The sequence below is a fragment of the Apus apus genome, chromosome 1, assembly GCF_020740795.1.
Source record: "Apus apus isolate bApuApu2 chromosome 1, bApuApu2.pri.cur, whole genome shotgun sequence".
Classification (NCBI taxonomy): Eukaryota; Metazoa; Chordata; class Aves; order Apodiformes; family Apodidae; genus Apus; species Apus apus.
The window spans coordinates 86486822-86509404 of NC_067282.1; the positions used below are offsets into that span (position 1 = coordinate 86486822).

The 22583-nt window shown below is 36.9% G+C and overlaps 1 protein-coding gene across 12 annotated transcripts in view; it reads right to left on the reverse strand.

The window, feature by feature from the left end:
- ROBO2 (roundabout guidance receptor 2) overlaps positions 1-22583 on the reverse strand; it is a 470138-nt gene that overhangs the window by 114022 nt on the left and 333533 nt on the right. For all 12 annotated transcript variants that reach the window (XM_051629335.1, XM_051629326.1, XM_051629284.1 and 9 more), the window contains exon 6: positions 9841-9968. In XM_051629335.1, the coding sequence (XP_051485295.1) occupies positions 9841-9968 (128 nt within the window). The remainder of the gene's footprint in view (positions 1-9840; positions 9969-22583) is intronic.

Below are 22583 nucleotides of genomic sequence, written 5' to 3' on the forward strand. Positions count from 1 at the left end.
TAAAATCTTAACATTTTAGCCCACTTGTTAATATAAACTGTACCAGTAGGATGACTAGTGCGACTATACCTTCGATGAGTTTAGCAAACAAAACTAATTATGCCAACAAAAAACCATATAATCTGCCATTATTCCTTTTGTTGTGGGTGATAGCAAGAGGGTTTGCTCATAAAGTGTTCAAAAAAGTAAAGCATACCTCTTGATGTTATAGTAAGATTTCATCAAAATAATGAGTGTAACCTGGTTATTTCTTTCAAGAAAACAAAAATTCACATGTTGAAGAGAAGAGCTAAGAAGGTGATATGAGTAGAGAACCTAGACAGGCTAATAGGCTACATCTATAGCGAGAAAGATGATAAGATCCTGGTTTGTTTATCCTTGAGAGTGAAAAAGGCTGAGAGGAGATACTCTGCTTAATCTGGGCCACTGTTTAGTGATGAGAGGAAGAGGAGTGAGGAAATAAAAAAGACTATTTATGCTGAATGACAGTGATAACATTCAAGGAATGGGGCATACAGTAGTTTTGCTGTTTAATACTGAGATCATATCCAAACTGTAACAACTAGTAGCAATCGAGCAAAGAACGTAATGGGAAAAGTGAATGGATTAATGTATTGATTTCCATGTTCCTCTTAAAGGAAAAGTAGGCAATTTCTCCTTTGAGAAAAAGGAAGGGAAAAGTTGGGGGAAGCAACACATCAAAAGACTTTTCTTTATTTTTTACATTAATCTTTAAAAATTTATGGAGAAACTCAGAATCCAGTGAAGTAAACAACTCCCACTGATTTGAGCAAGCTTTGGGAAAGGTAAAAAAGATTTACATATTGAACTTCTTAAAACTTTCTCAAGCAAGAGTTTAGCTTTATTTATAAAAAATAAAATAATTAAAAAAAAAATTAAAAATTGGGCACTTCCTGCACTCACTGTAACTGGAACTTCTCTAAGATAAATACTGTGAGTACTGACACATACTTGTTGCCATAGTGGAATGAGCCAGAAGATCACAGTATGACATGCTAAAACTTCAAGTACATACACTGCCATCTTTCACACTTATCATTTAAAAAGCATCCTCTCTTAGATCTTGTGTTACCTTTCTGACCACTACCGGGCAGACCCAAGAAGACTTGGAGCAGATGGAAATGAGGCTGAGTTTTGTGGATCAGCACTTAAATGCTCAGTGGTTAATTTGCTCAGTGTCCACTTGCAAAGCTATAGTGGCCCCTTGTATTTCAAACATTGTATTTCCGTGATATCTGGTCATAATAGGATTCCTGTTTAAGTTCAGCTATTTGGCTTTTCCCAAAGTAGAAATGCTAAGGACTTCAGGATTTTTTAAACTGCTCTTTAAAAGGCTAGGAAATGTCAGAATAAGTCAGCTCCATATTTTAATCTCTTGGTGAGATTAAAGAAATATGAATTTCATTTGATGGCAACTGTTTATCTTTAATTTGAAGAATTTTTCTATTTTTAAATGAGAATGATGCATTATTCTTTCACATAAGAAACAAATCCAAAAAGTCTAATGCCCACTGGTGTCCTTATCCTTGTCTGAAAATTTCTATAGGTAGTAAAACAGCAGGCAAACAGGCAACATATTGCACTTCAATGTAGATTTGAGATTTCTGCTACTGAAACATGCCATCGTAGTACCAAGCAAAATCTCATCTCTTTTGTCACATACTGATCACCATCATTGATCTTTTAAAAATCCTCAGTGTCTCAAGTATGAATATAGTAAAAATAAAAGAATTCATCCTATATAGACTTTCCCTGCAAGAGTCAGAATGGAGAAGAATAAAGAGAGATCTTTCTTTTGTACAAATCTGAACCATCTAAACTAGACTGTTTCTGGTCACAACAGCTAATACAACTTTGTTTAAAATACAGCCCTTTCTATTTAAGTTTCATGCTGCACCACTCTTAATAGACCAGTAAGTCATGCCAGGCTGATTTATGTCATGAAAACTTCCCAGAGCAGAGTGAAATGCATCATACAGCCACATTGCTCTTAAATGTGAGTAGTCTCCATTTAATTAATATTAAATTTGGAAAATTCATGATAGATGCCTTATCCATTTCTCTCTTTTCCAACATGGTAGGTAGGTGAAATTTTTGTAACTTGTTTGATCTCCTTTTACTTTGTTAATGAATTCCAAACAGGTAATTTCTATTCAGGCAGAAAAAGTAGCTAGCTACTTGCTTCATGTCTCCTCTTTCTCGGAAGATGAGTCATAGCATATAACAATATATTAAATAAACCTGACTTACTGCAAGGCAACTAAATATAAATAACTGTATTTTCAGTTGGATGTAGTAGAAATTAATTTGAAAATGGAGTAATTTGTCATCTTAATGTCTTTTTCAATTATTAGTAAAAAAGGTAACTGAAATATCAGACTGCTCTTCATAGAACTTCTGTTTGAACTTCAGGTCCTCTGTTTCAAAGCAACTGCTTTTGAAAAGGTAGCCAGCATTACTTTCAGCGTGACTGTATGAAGCTTTGAGGCTCCTCCCAACTTTTGTGCTTCTTTTAGCAGCTATTCTCCTGCTCAGCTCCCATAAGAAATACAGCAGAGTGCAAAAGTGAAAAACACAAACTTGCTCATCTGGAAAACACATCTAATGAGTGAAATAACATTAGAAATAGTCTAAATAGGGACAAATATCTTGTTTCCTAAACCCATCTGTTGTAAATCCTTCTGGAAATCTTTTTAAAAAGCTATAAATAAGAGTACATCTATTTTGGTAATGGGCAACACATTCATTCAACTAGAAAATTAGTATCTTCAGTTTGCAACAAAAATTTAAATCCTGGAACATTAAAAATACATTTCTTTATTCTTCAGTGACAAGTCATTGAAATAAAATGCTTTGGTCTCGTTTAAAACACAACAAAGGCAAAACATGTCTGCTTTGAATTGGACATATTAATGAAAGGTAGAGGTATCTAGATAATTCTCAGGTGTCACAAAAGAATATAAACTTTTAAAATGCTCCTCTGCAGTTTAATGTATACATAAATATATAAATATACTTCAGCTATAATGTCAGTCTTCTAGAGAGCTGTGAGCTTAATAACCTTAAGCAGTGTCTACTTTAGCATCCTTTCTGTAAGGAGGGGTATTTTTGCTCTGCATTCCAGTTAACTTCCTGAACAAAAAAAAATGCTACAAGACTTGATTCACCATTCTTGTCAAATGACAATTTTAACAGATCAACTGGGATTCCTAGTGGGGAACTGGTGGTGGAAAGGGGAGTTACTTTGTTTTACCTTACTGGGCTTTAACTGTTCAATAAACAAGATTGGTAGCCACCTGCTACCTCTTGAATGAAACAGTAATATCAACTGCAATCAGTTTAATTTCAGGCAACAAAGATATACACTATTATAAGGACAGCAGTGCCTTTTCTACAGGTGCAGGATAAGATAAAAGTGTTCTAAAGAAAACTGATCTACTTATACACAGTAATCACTACATATACACTCTTCTGGCAGTTGCATAAGTTAAGTATCTTTGGGATTTGACTTATTTACGTAACAGTCTTTTCACAATTGACAAAGATAAACACTAAATTAAATTATTTGATAAAGGCCACATGCCCATATAATATTTATTTTAAGATCACCCATTCTCATTTATGTATTCTGAATAAATAATGTAAAAAGATAATTTTCTTTGTACCAGATATTCACCTGCAACAAAATAAAGCAGTGTAGGCAGGGAATATCTGTCTGGTTTGGTTTGGTTGTTTTTTTGGTAGCAGGGGAAGGGCCCCAGGAGTGGCTCCGGTAAGAAGCTGAGAAGCTACCGTTTCAAAACCAGCTAAAGATACCATTAGAGTGACAATAGATGCGCCTCAGCGATTGACATATGAAAGAACTGAGACCTGAGCAGAGCGAGCACTTAAAGAAGGAGAAGAACTGTGCTGGAGAAGGGATCTGTGCTGGTGGTTGGTGAGGAAGAAGGGGAAGGAGGTGCCCTAGCAGAAGTTTCCCTGCAACCCATGGGGAGATGGCAGCTGTCCCCCTGCACTTGTGGAGGAACGTGGTGGAACATTCCTTGAAGGCGCCAGGAGGGGTGAATTTGGCCAGTGGACTTCGATTTGATGCCAGTGGACTTGGATTTTGCAGGTGTGGAAGACCCCAGCTCCAGAGGAGGTGGGTGTTCCTGAAGCAGCCCGTGACTCTTTGGGAAGCCCAGGCTGGAGCAGCTCCAGGCCTCGTGGGAAGGACTCATGAAGGAGAGGTTTGTGGAGGACTCTCTCTCATGGGGAAGCAGGGAAGGACTGTAAGGAATCCTTCTTCCTGAGGAGGAAGGAGAAGCAGGAATGAGCAGCCCGTGAACTGACTCTAAAACCCGTCCCGTCCCCCTGTGCCGCTGGGGGGAAGAAAGGAGATAAACCAGGAACAAAGTGATTTGGGCCCGGGAAGAAAGGAGGGCTGGGGTAACATATGCAAGCCCTGCTCTTTGTGTTGTCTGTGTCCTCTGTGTGTTTGATTAGTGTGAAATTAAATTATTATTTTTTCCCCAAGTTGAGTCTGTTTTGCCCAGGACCTTAATTGGTGATGGACCCTCCTTGTCCTTTGTCTCAACCCATGAGCTTTGTCCTCCTCATCCCAGTGTGTGTGCGGGGGGGTTTAGTGAGCAGCCATGGGGCTGGTTCTTTGTTGTTGTGTTGGGCCCAAACTAGGACAATATGTCAAATTGACCACAGCATGGTCACACAAGGGAATCATACACCTGGAAATAAAGTAACTTGAGACTAAGAGCTTCTGTATAGGCTTTGGAGGTGGAATCATGGATGATTCAATGGCCTGAAAAGTCTTTAAAAAGAATCATTGTTCTGAAATGAGACACCATCAATACTGCTAAAACCTGCAATTTTCTTGTGAATCTCCAGTCATCTATTTTATGTGGCTTGCACAGAGCCTGAAACAATCTCTGATTTGTGATTTTTTTTCTTGCCTTTCTTTCAAGAGTGAGCAAAATGAGAAAAATTTCTAGAACTAAGATACTTTTAATCTTGTAGCATTTTCTCAATCAATGAAGAAGCAGCCACAGATATACCCTCTATCCAATATAAGATATTTAAATTGGAAGTATACTAAATTCAAGCTCTATTTCCTAAGAAAAGGAAAAAAAAAAAAGAGTTTACTCTGGTTTTACACTGTTACAACTCCTGGGAATTGATTTCTTCAGCACTAGCATAATGCCAGAGTGATATAGCAGTGACTGTAGCTTAAAGCTTGCTAACAAAATGTCAAATAGAGAACTGTGAATTTCCATTCTGTACAAGGAATTCTCGAGGTGTGGATAAGCTATGTCGTGACTGCAGAGATACTTGGCTTGGCTCTACATGTGCTAGTTCAAGTAATCTAATAAGCATGGGATCACCTTAGTTCTGGAAACAAAGACCTAACCCGGATTTTATCTTTAAATTACTCCAACCTTTCTTCCTCCAAACTTGTAACAAGTTCAAACTCATAAATTTCAGTGAAACACATACCTAACAAAAGTTTTTACTAATAAAGACCAAATCTCAGCAATCTTCTTAAACACCAGTACCAACTTTTAACACTAATCCAAAAAAATCAGAGTAACCATATTAATATTCTAGAAGATACATCTAAACACAGTCTAGAAAATCAGAGGAGCAGTGCAACTAGTTAATTATTTAGAAAATCCATATACGTCTAGAGTAAACATCCGTGAAAGCAAATTAAATATGATGTTCAGGATATTCTGAAGACCAAAGGGAATTTCAGCTACTGACAGTTGCAAATTTTCCATTATGCTCATTTAGATTTCTATAAATTTTCAGAAGCAATTTCAAAGGCATAGGAAAAAAAAACATTTTTAGTGTGGGAATTAAAAATCCAGAAGCTGTCTTCCGCTGAACTAGTTATTCAAAGCAGTCTGTATCCTCTACAGTGCATTCCAAAATGCAGTCCAACATGACCCAAGAGCAAAAATAAATAATGAACTTTCTTAACAAGCACGGAAATCTACTCCATCCCCTCTTCAATTTCAGGACTACTTTATTTCAAAACTCTTTGAAAGATACAAGAAAGACGGGACATGCAAAGCCTTTGCTTTTACTGCTATGCAATAAAAGCATAATGAGCTGATCATTTAGGGCCTGGTAGAAGCTCACCAAAGTCAATACCATCCTTTCTGTGGCTTTTACACCAGGCCCTTAAATAGAATGTTAGAAATATCTGAATGAGTGATTTTGGCTCAGTATCACCACACCCACTCTGTTTCACTGATTTGTATTTGTTGGTGATTTGGCAAATGCATTTATACATGACACAGCAGAAAATACAAAGTTCAGAAATAGCAGTTTGTCAGTCAAAATCACTTGCCTGGTGTTAGACAGTTAAAACCATTAAGCACTGGCTGCTAATGTCAGCCAGTTAAATGCTGTTGCAAATGAAAGATGAAGCATTGCATGAAGCCATGCTAAAATGGATAGAAGGATGGTTACTTACCTACGGGGCGAGCTGTTGACATTACAATGGTGTAGTGAGAACATAAAAAAGAAATTAAAAAAAGAAAAGAATATCTGTCAGAATGCATGACGTGTAATGTTACCTTCCACTATGGACACTACTATGATCACTAACCCCTCAAATGACAGCCTAAGTAAAATGTTCACTGTTGTTACTGTTTAGTCATATGCCACTATGATCACATTGACTTAAGCATAGCATCTGAACAAGCTGACTGGAACCGCTCTCTGAGAAACATTTTATCATCTTTGCATGCCATCATCAAGCATCATTGTTAATGCCTGATAAGAGAAAAATTGCATTGCATTGCATTAGCACAAACTTCTAGATCCTGATGAACACATCAATTTAAGCTGCAGACTGCCAAATGTCATGCCAGTAGATGCAAGGCGTTTGGTTTCTGAGTCAAATAACAATTGAATTTTAAGCATGACCAGTCAGTACAGCAGTAAGGGCTCCAGGAAGCCCAGGACAGCTTTTCTCATTCAATAACTGGCATGAAAGCTTACAGCACACTTCTTTTTCCTCACTGACAGGGCTGATGAAAATATAACAAATAGGCTGAAGTGGCCGCAGGGATTTCAACCCAGAAACTCCCAAATTACAGCTTAGATAACTTCTACTTCCTAAAAAAACTGCTACTAAATGATCGAAAGGTTAATACTGTTTCAGGTTGATACCAAGATTGACAGCTGCTGCTGCAACAAGTGATTCCTCGATTATAGCAACAGCCCTTCGTTACATTCATGCTGAGGAAGAGGGCTGTCAGTCCCTCTGTTAATAAAATACAGACAACTCCTTTCAGAAGAGCTGAAAAGCTGGACATAAAATAGACTCTAGGTTACATCTTTGGAGGCAAAACTCCCTTTATTTTAGCAGCAGAAGTAGTTACATATTTCTGAGCAACAGCACAATTCTTTTCCTTTTTTTTAAATTTTTTCTTTATTATTTTTTTAATTATTATTTTCCCCAAGAAGTGAATCATCTCTGAATGCTTATGTGCAACCTGGACTCAAATGTAAAATAAACAGATTCAAAGGTAGCACAGCATCCAAAGACCTTCCTAGTTCTCAACTTTTCTATGGCTTTATCCTTTGGCATAACCGCTTCATTTAACTATTTCAAGCCTTCTGTCCTTTCTCATCCATCATCTATTGAAAGACCTTCTTGCTTCTATGAACATATTCTTTCTTTTGCAGAGAGATGAGAAATAAGAGTGATATGCATCTTTCCAAGAGAGAGCATGAAGCATCAAAAAATCATAAATTCAAATCACAAAATTCATCACGAAATTCAAATTCTGTTGTTGTTTGTGGCAGTTTTTCACAAACTCTCTGACTGCATCCTCATCCCTTGCTTTGAGATCATGAAGCCATGAATGGGGAAACTAAGGACTACGCTGTTGCCAGTTTTGTAGCTGTAACTACACAACACCTCCAAGGATCAAGGCACCCTCAAAATTAATTTTGAAATGCAATATGATTGTGCTCTTCTACATGACAAGTGATTGCGGTAAAAACAGTTTTAGACAAAACTGGTAAACATTTAAGATTTCAGAATTAAGGATTTCTTAAACTAAAAAGGCTATTGTTTGCGGTCTCTTTAAAATCAATGGGAGTTTGCACAGTTCTTTGTTTTCAGAAAATTCACAGTAATAGCCTTCTCTATTGAATTTATTGACTTCTCATTTTCTGTCATATTCTGAACCTTTAATATGCTCATAATATTGTGGGTTCATTTGTGTTGGATAAACAGTATGTATCTGACTAACAAACCTAGGAGGGAAAAATACCTAAGATAATAAAAACCTGCTTTTACTGTAGGAAAATTGATTAAATTATATATTTCCTCAGGTTTTGTTCACCTTAATTTCACCAGGTTCAAGATTTCGTGATTTCAAAGGATTTTTTTCTTGGTTCTATTTATTGTTTATATCACAAGTTTCGACTGCAAATCTAAAAGGTTTGCTCCAGTAATCTATACAGTGGATACAGTTCTAGGAGTGTTTAAAGGCTATCAAATGGGTTGCCAGATTTATTGGATGCCATGATTACACCTGTGACAAAGGAACAGAATATTTCCTGGAGTTCATTGTAGTGGCTACTTTTTTCATGTTACGAAATGGAAAAACAATCTCTATACAAGCATGTAGCAGGTAATTCTACTTCTTCAGTTTAAAATGGGAAGAGTTGCATTCTCACTTATTGTCTAAAGTGAACATTGAGGTAATATTTTAGCAGCTGCATTATCACAATACTCTCTTTTCTTTGTTATATACTAACATATCCCTCACTACAAAGCCATTTGGTGCTGTTTTTCCCCTTTGAATTCAGCAAATTAAACTGAACTGTGTCTATGCATTAAATGGATGGAAATGGAAGCTGGCCTCTTGGGTCAGTTGACCCCAGTTCTAATAAAGCAATCCACTGAGACTTTGAACATTTGATTTAATGTGTATGAAAAGAGGAGAACAGATAAAGCCAAAAATGTTTTTATTAACCTTTCACAGCTCTACTGAAAATCGTCAGCATGCACCACTAAACTGTGAAATAGTATCTGCATGATATCCATTGTGCCAAATTGCTGCTTATCTTTTGAAATGAACTAATAACTATAATATTCTACTTACTCATATGGAAATATTAGCCTACAAACTTTTTCTCTCCCCATAATATTTAGCATGTGTATATCTACTGTCACGAAAGACATTTTGGCAACTCATTATTCTACTGGTCTTAAAACCTCTTTACCACATCAAACTGCAGCACATAAACACTGAGTGGGTATTATAGACCAAAAATATTTTAGGAGAGAGTAAATTAGTGTTTACCTTGTAATACTTAAAAAATTAATTAGGATTTTCCTTTTCCTATGACTAGGGTTTATCTTTCAAATAAAGACTAATGGTAAAGGGTTTAATTATGGCACAGCTAAGTACATGATAATACTATCTGCATTATGTTTGGCATTAATCAACATAGTTACTTGTTATACTCTTTATACTTATTAGAGAAAGGAATGATAGTCTAAACTGATGGCTCACAGCTCTGTAGTGTCTCTATATGCATATATATGCATCTGTTCTTCAATAAAAACCCCATTAGAACCACTCTTTAACTGCAGATATCCTATCCCATTGAAGTAAATTAAAATTTTGCCTGAGATATCAACAGGACTGGGATTTCACTCCTGTTGTAAAGAAGCACCTGCAATTACAAGTGGTACATAAAACCCAAACAATGCCAGATAAAGGTGTAGCCCATTTTGTCAGAAAGAAATTTATCCATATAGGACACAGGCCCTCCCTCCATGGGAACACTCACCTCGTACAGTGAGGGTAGCAGAGGCTTCCACTTTTCCAACTCGATTCTCAGCAATGCATGTGTAGGTTCCTTCATCTGTACTCATGGCCTTCTTAATACGCAAAGTGTAGTCATCTTTGATGTCATACCTGCGTTACAGAAAAAGAATGAAAACTCCTTCTGTAGACAACAGAAATGAACAAAAACTCTCACCTGGAATATGCCAGTCTGAATCTATATTGGAGCCGACTTTGGAAGATAAATTATTATCTAGCATTAGATAATTCCACCAAGCATTAATCTTCATGACATTTTTATTGCACTCTACATTAGTTAGAAACTTTACATAGAATTAGTATTGCTATGTTCACTTAGTATTAGGGCTTTATTAATAATATCATTCACTTTGTCCTTGATCTAGAGCAATAAGATAAAATTAAGCTATCAGACATCAGTTATCAATACATGACAGCTCAGGTTTATCATGCCTTTAACCATATGAGCTATGCATTTTACCTTCTGCTGATTTGGAAATTTTCCTTTCTATATAGTTTTTCTGTACACCAGCAACTCCTTAGGGAAACTATGAACATGTTGGTAGGATCTGACACTACACAATTACAAACAATAGAAACTATATTTACGCTCTGGAAAGTGATATTTATTGAAGAGGTAGCTTAAAGGAGATTTATCAGTTTCACAGAAAGACTACAAAATTATTCATTAAGAGTGGACAATAACATTTTCTCTTTGTTAAAATAAACTAGAAACAATTCAATTATGCTCTGTCTGTTTGTTTCTGCTCTTGTAATAATTCTAAAACTATGAGGATGTATAAAATTTGAAATAATATTAATAAAGTACTTCAGCTTGCAGTGTACATTCATTCTTAAGCAATTTAGACTGCTTAAACCTAGTAAAATATTTTCAATTACATTGTTATCATTCTGCAGAAGTCATGCTTAACAAACTATTTTGGCTCTGATCCAAGGCTCATTAAACTCAAAAGGAGTCTTTAGCTTATATGAAATTTCTTTGGCTCCCAAATCAGGAAAACCACAGTTTTCAGCATGGATATTTTACTCTTGAAATACTTTCTTGTAAAATTATTTTCAACAACATTTCTCCTAGACATAATAAGCCCATGATACCTTAAGTCACCTTAGAGTTAGCTTCAGATTCTAATATATCAAAAACTGAAACAGGAACACAGAACTAGAGAGAGATGAGGACTTCAGTAGACATTGATACTCTTTCTCATTGTATACATACTCATGACATAACTTCAGAAGAATTAATTTGCCTCCTTTTCGTTATACAGTAAAGACCTTCTAGATTTGTTCACCAAACATTGAAATCCTATGGAAGAGCACTCTTAAATGTTTTGAGGAATAAGAATGTAATGTAATTAGTTACAGCAATGTTGTGAGGCTCTATTAACATCTATAAATGCTTTGTGAATCTGAAACATTAATTTCTGTGTATGTCATATACATTGCTATTGGTTCCTTTAGTACAGATTTGTAGAGAGAGAACTGCATCCTAACACACTTGAAAGCATCTTAACTCAAAGGATCCTATCTGTTTAAAGTTCTGTTATGTCTAATGAAAGCTCACAGCATCAATTAGAGCATTACTAACAATTCCAAGAATAAAGAGAAGTCAACATGTCTTTTCACACTCACCACAATACAGTGCAGCTTCATTCTATGTTCAGTAAGTCCATTCTATTCATTAGCAAAAAATAAATTAAATAGGAGCAAATTGAGGCTAACCATTCTGTCAGATGAAAGCATGAACACATATAATATCCTTTTTGTTAAGAATTACATGTAATTATATGTATATGCAGTATTTCAGGTTTAACTAACAAAATAAGAGATAAGCCAAGGGGAAGAATAAGTACGCGCCATGGCAAACTTCAGAAAGTTTTAGGGACAATATTTTTACTAGCATAGTAGTACTGGGGGGTGGGGGCTGGTGGGGGCAGGGAGTGAGTTATGACCCTAGAGAACTAAATACACTGTTTCTGGAGGGGTACAGATCTATTGCAACTACATTCAACAGCCATATGCAGTTGAGGAACATTTCTTCTCAACTGCTCACAAATTATGTGATTTTGCATGCTATGCTGCACTAGTCAATGGCAAATAGAAATCACTGTTTTCATAAGAGAGAAAAGGCAAATTTTCTCCCTTAAAAATCTCAACATGACAACAGTATCCTACAATGATGGAACAGTTATTTGTCTTTGACAACCACAGAATTGCAGACAAGAGAAAATGCTTATTTTCTTGACATGAGGCCAGCCCTGGGGGACTAAAAATGTGAAGTTTTATTCAGCTCCTGTAAGATGAGAAAATTAAGATCAGTTGTAATATAAATATGAGTTGGATATAGGAATCACAGTTACAAAAGCTGGGCAAAAATTAGCCTTTTATTCTACTGCTTTTTTGTTTGTTTGTTCGTTTGTTCATTTGTTTAGGACAAGTAACATCCCTGTAGTTCAGTCACTGCTGCTGAGATGAAACCAGACAGGCAGCAGGACTATATCTGACTGAGTGGTTGCTTGAACTGTGATGCAGGCAGCCTCAGACAGGTCCCTCCAGCCTGCTGTGGGCTGCAGCTGACTTGCCTTTCTCCATCCCACCAGTGTGCTGGTGCTGGCATGCCAGCCAGCTGCCTTGGAGGCTTCGGCAGGCTTTATGCTTGCACCTGGCAATCATGCAAACTGTGCAAAGGCTGCTGGGGGAAGGAGCCAGCTGCATGGCATGCCAGGACGCAGAGTGAGGGTACTGCCATCATCTCCCACTTGGGTCGTGAAACGGAGGGTGGCGTCAACATGTCACTGTCATGGCCCAGTTATCAATTACTTCAAGGAGAGGTCCAGCTTTCCCAGTCTGCTTCTCCAACAAGGCCATATTGGGGTTTTGGACCACCCTGACAGAACATGCCATCTAGCAATTAGATTCATACATCGATGGACCCATGGGACATTACAACCATCTGCTGTCCTGAGGTATTGATACACTGCCCCGCAGTCATCTGTTCTGCCCACAGTGTCCCCAGAAGTCACCATGGTTCAGTGAAGAGCTTTGACAGATGAAGCAGGCAGGAAGGAGAAAGGAAGAAAACTGGCTTTTAGCCTGATCCACAGCAGCACCAGGAGTTTGTGCAAGATAGGGACCATGAAGTTACAAGGGGAGAAGTCTGAGTATGTTTTTAGTTTCTCAAGCATCCACCTGCACAGGTGGAACAGTGGAACAATGTCTTGGAACAGTGTCTTGCTTCTCTCCGTCCCAGAGCCTCATATTCCCATGGCCACCTGAGTTTCTGAAGAAGTGCACTCTCTTCTGTATTAGTGCTACTGAAAACTTCGAAATCAGGACCAGGGCCTCTCTGACTGCCAACACTAATCACAGAGAGAGGATACCAGGCTCCTGGATGGATGATGGAATGGAGGAAAACCAGAGCATACTGGTTAAGTTGATCTTTAATGCTGCCAGTGTGCTAAGAAAGCAATGCCTTCCAAATATGTGCAGTGTCAAGAAACACCTTCTGACATATTGCCCAAATCTTGCTGACTTCTAGCCAATTAATGCCAACATTCAACTAAAAACACAGCATCAGACATCAGTTTCACATGTTTATGGTCAGATAATTGATTTTAAGTACTTCTCTTTGTCAAACATTTGGAGGTGCTTAACCTTTCAGTTCAGTTTAGACTTCAGCACTCAGACTGAGCTGGATGAGGTCTTTTAAACAGCTAGTCAGCCTGTGCCTAGATATAAACCAGCCACTTTTGGCCACCACATTACATAATTTCTGTTCTACAGGTAATAGAGCAGGTCTGCCTTTAATTAACCGAGAAGAAAGGGAGAGTGGGGGAAGGGGTAGGAGGAAGGGGACTGGAAAGGAAGAAAGAGAAAAAGCGAGCAGATGAGAAAACACTGACGGTGAGGAAATTCTAATAGAAATTGGGTGATTTTGAGTGAAATCTGGCAGTCCCTGGCACATATGAATGCGTTCATTGTTGCTAGTTTTGATTAATGACAGTTGTACAATAGTGTGCTGACAGTCACTGCCATACAGACACAATTTTTTTTAATATGAAACACTGCTGAAAATGCAACCCAATCAGATTTGGCCCCTGAACAACATGTGCTATCATCACTGTACCGTGAATTGAGATTGATTGGTAACCAGCTGTGACAAAGTGGGAAAAAGAGCCTTGTTTTTTTCAATAAAAGAAAAAAAGGGGAAAAAAAACCTGAATTGTGTCAAAACCATTACCATCTGCTCAACCAAATAACAAATCAAACAAAACACATTAACTGTTTTTAAGTGCCACAAATTAATGTACTGACATTGGATTCATACACTGTCTTAAGTATCTGAGAATAATCTTTAATTAAACTGGTTTTGTCACAGTTAGATTTTTTCTTTCCCTCACATTCAAAAGTGTATGTGTTCATACTCAGCCACCAATCTTTCACAGTCATCAAATAAAAATTAAAAAAAAATAAAAATTTACTGAACTTAGATAGATTCAGTAATATACTTTTCTGCATTCATTACACATTTTAGTGAGGGCTTCAAATAACCCCTAGATTTCCAGATTTTCAAAAATGTGCATGCAGATATGCATAAAAATATACACACCTCTTTGTCTTTCGCATGTACAGGTAGCAAAACTCTGTCTGCAGCTGGAGTCATTACAGTCCTAAATAACCAAGTATGCCTAATGGGTAATACAAGGATACACTTGCTTCAGTAGTGTATTTTGAAGTTGTGAGAATGCATTATTTAATACATCAAACCCAACTCAAAAAGTCATATTTCTTGCTAAAGGGAGTGTGCAAGAGAAAAAGTCAGATCTTAACTAATGCTGCTGACCTCAAAAAATGTACATCAACTTGTACCAGGTACTAAAACATAACTGTAAATTAAAATTAAAAGAACCAAAACAACTTTATGTGTAGGCTTTGTAGGCTTTCCTTTTTTTTTTTTTTTTTAGAGATGGCACAAAAATTACTTTGCTCCATTTTCTTTTGCCTGTTTGCCAGACTATTTTGCAAAACATGCACAAAGCTTGAAGATTGCTCACAACATCAATGATTAGGGAGGCCAAATAAAGAGATGCTACTGGCCAAAACCAGAGTAAACAGGAGGTCGTTAAGGAGGCTCAAGCTTCTGTCTCCACTTCTCTTTTGTGGCGCTGGCACTTCAGCTCCCAGCATAGTGCCACAGCTTTTCCCTGGCTCTCGGTGACAGATGGAGGGAGCCAGAGAGAAGCTGTCGTGAGATAGGAAGCGTGAGCTCGTTACTGGCTTCAGCCTTGTGTTGATCCAGGAGCAGAATGGAGAGCCTCCATTGCCAGCGCTGCAGCCAGCCTTACTGCCAGCTCCCTTACAAGAAATGTTACACTTCTGTTTTGTGCATTGATAAGCAGAAGAAGAAAGAAGCACAAACCTACAAGACTGACAGCTTTCTGAGGGAAAAATAAAGGAGTCTCTTTTTTTTTTTTTTTTTTTTTTTTTTCCTAGCAAAACTTAAATCAGTGACAGAGAGGGCACTGATGTATGTGTTTGTGTGCACTGGTCTCCAATTACTCTGTTGTCCCCCTGAAATCAAGGCTGCTTGTTGCTGGGTGGCTCTAAGACACTGCTTACAGCTATGATAAATTGATCTACTAGAGAGCTATCCCCAAGGTGCTGACAGGATGGCTGCCACTCACATACTCATGACTAGATTTCCATTTATCCTTTGGTTACCCAGTTCGTGCCACAGAAAGGTATAAGGTGATATGACATCACGTTGAAGTTCTTTGTGTCAGGTATATATGAAAGCAGTCATATAAGATGATCCACTGGCCGTATTCCAACAAACCAGAAGAAGAGCTAAGTGATACAGGTTAATCTTCACTATTTTGATTTTCTTAAAATATACTGACAACAGGTTCTGATTTACTCCAAAATCTTTCATGGGTTGTCATCAGCCAATTAGTTGCAATTTCTCATAGTGAACACTCTCAATGGCAATAATCTAAACCACAAATCCACACTGCACTGGGCCTTAAGCCACAGCATTCAATGAAGTGGCCTAAATCTTATAAAAGATGTACACAACAGTTACAGTCATTGGGCCAAGACTGTGAAACCATGCCTATGCCTGAGGAGATGGTGTTAACCAACTTCTCTGAAAGCATTACACTATGCAGTACTAGTCTCACGTGCAAATATACATGTGACTGCATGTAACTAAAGCTTCACAAAGTCAGTAGCTCAGGAATGAACCAAGGCAGAAAAATGAGACTACTGTTTTTTCTCTTCGAAAGAATTTTGAAACAAATAGAAGAACAAAACATATGTTGGGGAATCAGTGTCTCAGTAAACTCTATCTGAACTGATGCAAACTCCATCTTTTACCTCCACATCTCTGTTTGCACAAAGTACTCAAAGGGAATTACCACATGATAATTACCCAAAATGGGCTTCTGATTTGATTTTAGTTCCAGACAGAGTTCCACATTTCAAAAACTGGAACGTCGGTGGAAGTATGAGCTAAGAGACCATGTAATGACTTGGCATGAAGACCTATCCTCCTGTCACCAGAAGTAGTCCTTTCTCTCACAGATGAGACACATTTGTCAGGCAGTTGGGGAGATTTGTATTATTAATGCCTATGTCATAAACCCATTCATCAGAGAAGCATCCTTGATTTTAACAGTTATCTGCTCAGTGCAGGCCACTGAAATTTATTTTAAGGAAAAGCAAAATTCTGTTTTTTTCCACTTCTCTTCTTAAAAAATTAAAATGATACTGCAAGGACTGGAAAACAGTAAGAAGATCTGAGCCCAGACTGGCATCTTGCACTCACTAAATATAGCTTGATGCATTTTTTTTTAACTAGAGCACACAGATCATGAGCAGTTTGAAATAAACAGAATTTGTATTGGCCTGTCTATTATTATTTGCCTTAAGCATGATGAATGATCATGATAAACTTGTCAGAGAACTAACCGAACTATTTTCTAATCTGTATTTCAAATCAGAAACCAACCTTGAAGTGGTAATTAAAGATGAAGTCATTTTAATGTTTTAATGAAACTGTCTTCAACAATACAGTTGAGCCAGAAGTCATATTATTAAAATACGTATTTTGCTAAGGTAAGTAATTCTCAACATAGGACATAGCAATAGGAACTGGAGAGCTCTTAGGATTAAAACTTTACACTTGCAGTGTTTCCATTGATGGTTTTTGTTTGATTGTTGTGGTTTTTTTTAACTGAGATGACAACTTCAGTATCCCATGCAGGGATGTTATGTGTTAAAGCAGAAGAAATCCCTTCAGGCCAGCCATTTCAGTAGCATCCAGGATGCTGTGGTCAGAGCTCTTGAATCTTATTTCTGCTTGAAGATGACTACCAGCTTCCCTCTCCTTGCTCTGTTGACAGTTTTACACTATCTTTATTTTTCATTCCATAATTTTAATAGCAAATAAACTGATAATAGTGAACTTAAACTGTTTGCTATCCTTTTCAAGATAATTTTTAAGAAAGCAGGATACCTCAATATTCTGAAACTTACAATGTATAAACTATGTGATTACTGACCTTTTAATTAGTATACTCTGTTTTCTGATACTACAGGAAGATTCAAGCACTAGAATTAGTATTTCGTGAGAAATTAAACATTCTGTTTTCTCACGTCTCCTTCCTGCAAGACCATTTATTTAGTGCAGTCTTCTGTGAGTGGAAAAATCAGAGAAATCCATGTTTGAGGCTACTACTACCGACATGAAATTTTTTTCCAGAACTCTGCTAGTGACTTTATTAATTCTCTGAAATTTAAAAATTTTAAGATGCTAAATAAGAGAGAGTAAAACACAAAATATTCTTTTGTTAAAATCCTATTTCAAGTGCACTGCCAGTGATCACTTCATAGACTACCAATGGTTCACATAACGTAAAGAGAAAATGTAGGCAGGACCGCTAGTTGGCACAATTCCTTTATGGTTGCTGTCCATGGAATTGTAAAGCTATTTTCCCAATCTTGACCCCTATGTAAGCAACTGGAGTCTGTTTTCATGCATCTGCAAACAGACTGCCTGGAACAATAGTTCTTCTTCAGCTCTGTGGTGAGAACTGACACTTAACATGAAGCCAATTTAAATGTCAATGTTATTAACCATTTCTGTGCTGATCACTCTAGCAGAGCCACACATCTAACATTTTTGCTCCCAGCATTTAGTATTTCATACAGATTGAACGGCAAATAAGTACTGGATAAACTATAGACCTTTAATGTAGCTGTGGACAATGTGTTTACAGGACTGTAATCAATGCTATGTCTTGAGGGATTTAAAATGTCAAAAAATACTTTAATTTACACTTTCATTTGGCCATGTATTAATCAGAGAACTGTAAGGAATATTTTTCCACTTACAGAACAGGAAGACACCACTGCGAGGCAAAATAACAATCAGAGAAGAGGGATATTCAACCAAAAGAACAACAGGAGGGGGTTCTCCACCAGCACTGGTGTACGTCATCTTGACACTATACACAAAATGAAACCAGTCCCTGCCTCCATTTTACACCTCATAACATCTATACCTCTAAATGATATATCTGATTCCTCAGATGATTCAACATAGCTGCTAAAAAGATGCTTACATTGCTGTAGCAGTCTGCTGAAATCCACCTGCGTTCAGTTAAGGCTATGTGGACCCTCCACAAGTTGCACTGCAGCTTGCCCTGAGCCAGCCATGTGCTGCTTTAAACCCAAGATAACATCATCTCTGCAAGCTGCCTCCACTCCCTCCAGATGTATGTAAGAATACAAATAGCATATTAAACCTCTTTCTTTCACTGTCTCCTTTTGACAAGCTATTAACAACATCCAATCTTCTCCCCTATGCTCCTCATAAAGGGACTTAATCTCTCCTTGATGCTTTAGCTTAGGAAACAAAAGATGGGCATGCAAATCATACCGGATATAACCAGAGGTGATGAATAGTACATGTGATACAGCTAATATGAAAAACATCCTTTTTCTCTGGCCCTTTATTTAAAACCACTAATTGTTATTAATTGCAACAGAAATTTGCTGATATGACAAAAGATTATATCCATTACACTACTAAAACACACTCTTTACCCTAATTAATTTTCAATACACATTAGACTGCATTTTGCTACAATCTGCACAGAGATTAACACAACCAAAGCAGACAGCACTGTGGTGTTATTAACTCATATTTCACTGAAAGGTCATTCTCCCCTTGGTTGTATCTAGAGGAGGCTGTAGTTAAATACCTCACTATCCCATTCATGGAATATAAATAGAATTCTGTAGCACTGTGTTTATTCTTTAAATTACTGTCTCTCCAACTTACAGGGCCTTATCCTGTAATCATGGAAAAGTACAAATGCACAACATAGAATCAAGAATAATTTTGCTTAGAAAAGACCTTTAAGATCATCAAGCCCAACCATTACACTAACACACTGCCAAGTGCACCACTAAACCATGTCCCTAAGCACCACATCTACACATCTTTAAATACATTCAGGGGTGGTGACTCATTTCTGGCTATCAGACCCTTTCTGGATCTCATCTTTAAAAAATCTAACTTTTGTTGTGTTTATTTGGATAAGTTTTGCTGTCAGTTGCATTTAAATCCATTTCAAAGATCTACATCTGGAAGAAAAGAAGATATTTTTAAAATTTCATCATTTATCCTTAGTTCTGAGCTCCCGCCAAGTCATGGAGAAAAGCGCAGAAATTATAGTGCTTACTGAAAATGCACACCTACCAGAAGTGTGACAGACAGTATTTCTACCCAGGCTATGATTATGCAATTACTTTTTAGGCACTAAGAGGCCAGTCTTAAAAAAGCAAGACTTAACACCTACATAGACTTGTTTTGCAGCTAACACATATATTAGAAAAAATTAAGTCTATGCATTAAAAACACATTTTCCCAAATAATTTTTAATGAATACTTCTAATCTTCAATAAAGAAAAAAGCTCACTGTGCTGTTTATGATTTTCACTGCTGTGTGTCACTGGTCTCTTTAATTTAATAACCTACAATATTTCAACACTTAGCAATATACTTTGTGTAAACCACACACCATTTTCATTCTGAAGCATCACTTGGCTTTTCTGCCTACACTCCCATTGCATGGGTGGTGTGTGAAACAAATATCTCTTCGTGCTAGCGCAGTTGCCACTTTTCATCTCTAGCACAATATTCATCTAATCAGACAGTGCCTGTAAATGCAACTTACAAGAGCAGGTTGTAATTTCATTAAAGATGTATTTACTGAGCTAAACCAGCTGTTCTGGGCTAGAATGCAAAAAAAAGGCCCATGTGGGTGCTACTCAGTCATTTTTAAGGCAACTGAAAAATACATTTGCTGAGCTAACCTTACTCTCCCAAAGAGCTGGCACTGCTAACTCCTTCTGTGTAAAAGGTTTAAGCAGTTATTATAGTGTGTAATAAATTTTAACTTATAATTGAAAATCTCTTCACTTCCTAAAAAAAAAAAAAAAAGAAATCCGTATTACTTGCTATGTAATTACAGACTACACAGCTGCTCTCTTCGGCTTTGCTAGAAAATTTGAAGCCACAAAACACTGTACAAACCTTAGACAAATTGTATTAAATTGCTAGTCATAGATATGCCATTCTCATACTGGAGGCTCTCAAATAATACTGTGCTTTTCCTTTTACCTGCATTAAAAAGCAGATAAATCAAAAGTTGATACAGACCATACTGAATTCCTCACCATGGAGGAGACCATCAGTTCCTTAGAAGGAAAGTATAAGCTTTTATTTCTGCCAAGAAGACATCAAAAGGAAAGCTACCTGAATATGCGGCTGGAAAAAGACTTCCATGTATAAAGACAATTTTTATTTAATTTTCAATAGGTCCTGGTTATTATGCATGCCCATAATTGTCTGAGTCACTTTAAAACAATTTTTGTGCCATTTTCTTGTGTCACTTATAATGCAAAGAAACTATTCATAAAATAGTGAAGCTAATATTTCAGCCAAAGGCATAGAATGTGTGACCCCGCAATATCCTGTTCACCTCCAGTAGTTTGACATGAGTCATACTTGATTAACTATTCCCTAGCCTTTGTGTACTGTGGAAACTATGATGTGATGCTGAATTTTTAGAGCAATTAAAATAAAATATACACCATGCACCCCTACCCTTGATTCATAATGCCTTTCAGTCTCAGGTCACTGATTCAAAATGGACAGCTTCCGGGAAAAAGGTTTACACACCTCAGGCTTCACACTGCACTCTAGTTTCTCACTGTTGGTGCACAAACAACATTTTTAATAGCAAGTTATTCATTTGCTGGGATCAGTTTAGGCTCTAAAAAGAATTTCCAAGTCTGAATAATTTGATTAACTCATTATGACAACAGTGTAAAAGAACTATGAAAACAGTTTGCATACATAAGTCACAACACTGTTTCCACCTGGTCCTTCTTACCACTTTCTTAATTCCTGCCCAGAGATACGCAAAAGAGTGTCATGATGCACACCACAGTCTTTGAAAGGTCAGGTGTACAGGATGTTGGAAAAGTGACTTCCTTTGACTGCTAGTGAGACTCCTAGGCATTTTGAGAACTTCCCCTATCAGACTCACTTTAAGTTTTTAAATTAAATATATAGACTATTGTTGGTTTAGATCATCAGTTCAAAAAAAGCTAAAATTTTGGATTAAGTCTTGCACCCTGAGAATAAACTTAAGTCCATCTGTCCTCAGTTTTAAATCACAGGTATTGATAAATTTCTGGGTAATTGCATAGACAAGTCAACAAAATGGCCAAATGAAATTTTTTTAAGTAGTCATTTTTTGAAATATAGTAATTTCTTTAGAAGTTGCTTGCCTACAGTTTACCAAGGTCTTGTATAATTAAAACTGTAACAGTCAGAAATTATTTTCCAGTTATTACCAAACACACCAATTGGTGCAGCAATATTGTTTATATTTGACACCAGAAATTACTGTGATTACTCTTGTATTTGCTTTTTTACATGTCACAAAAAAAGCTAAAAGGAAGTAAGATGGAAAAACAGAGAAGGATTTCCGAAAGACCTTGGATCCATTGTCACTGATTCTGGCATTCACCAGGAGCAAATTAGAGAAACAAAATGCATATAAAATTCAGTTTACCCCACTCTGCTACCACTGAATGAGACACTTTTGAAAGCTAAACTAACAGTAGTCACATTTAAAAATTTGGAGTAATTGCTGAAACAGGTACCTACTATAACTGTCTTGTAATGTAGGGATGAAGCCAAAATGAAATTATTGAAGAAATAAAACCAGCCAGATGTGTAAAGAACAATGTTAGCTGGAGAAACAGGAAATTGATATTGAAAGCTACAAGACAAGTAGCTGCACAGATCTGTTCAGAAGGATTTATGCAAGTAGGAAGAATTTAAAAAGGAATTCCTTGAGGGTTTCATATTTCACTGAAGATGTTTAAATGCTTAAAATACAGGAGTTCAGAAGCTGAAAGCTAATTACAGTTTTACCTCAAAAAAGGAAAAAAAACCAACAACTCACTTCATCAAGGAGGAAAAACTTATAAATTCTCGTATTAAATTTGTAAAAATTGCTGTATTACAATTTTCTCATCCATGCATTCATTTAGACTATACCTGGGAAAATTTCTGTGCTTGAATTTAAAAATACAGAAAAAAACAAATGGTTTTCTTTTAGATGTTCT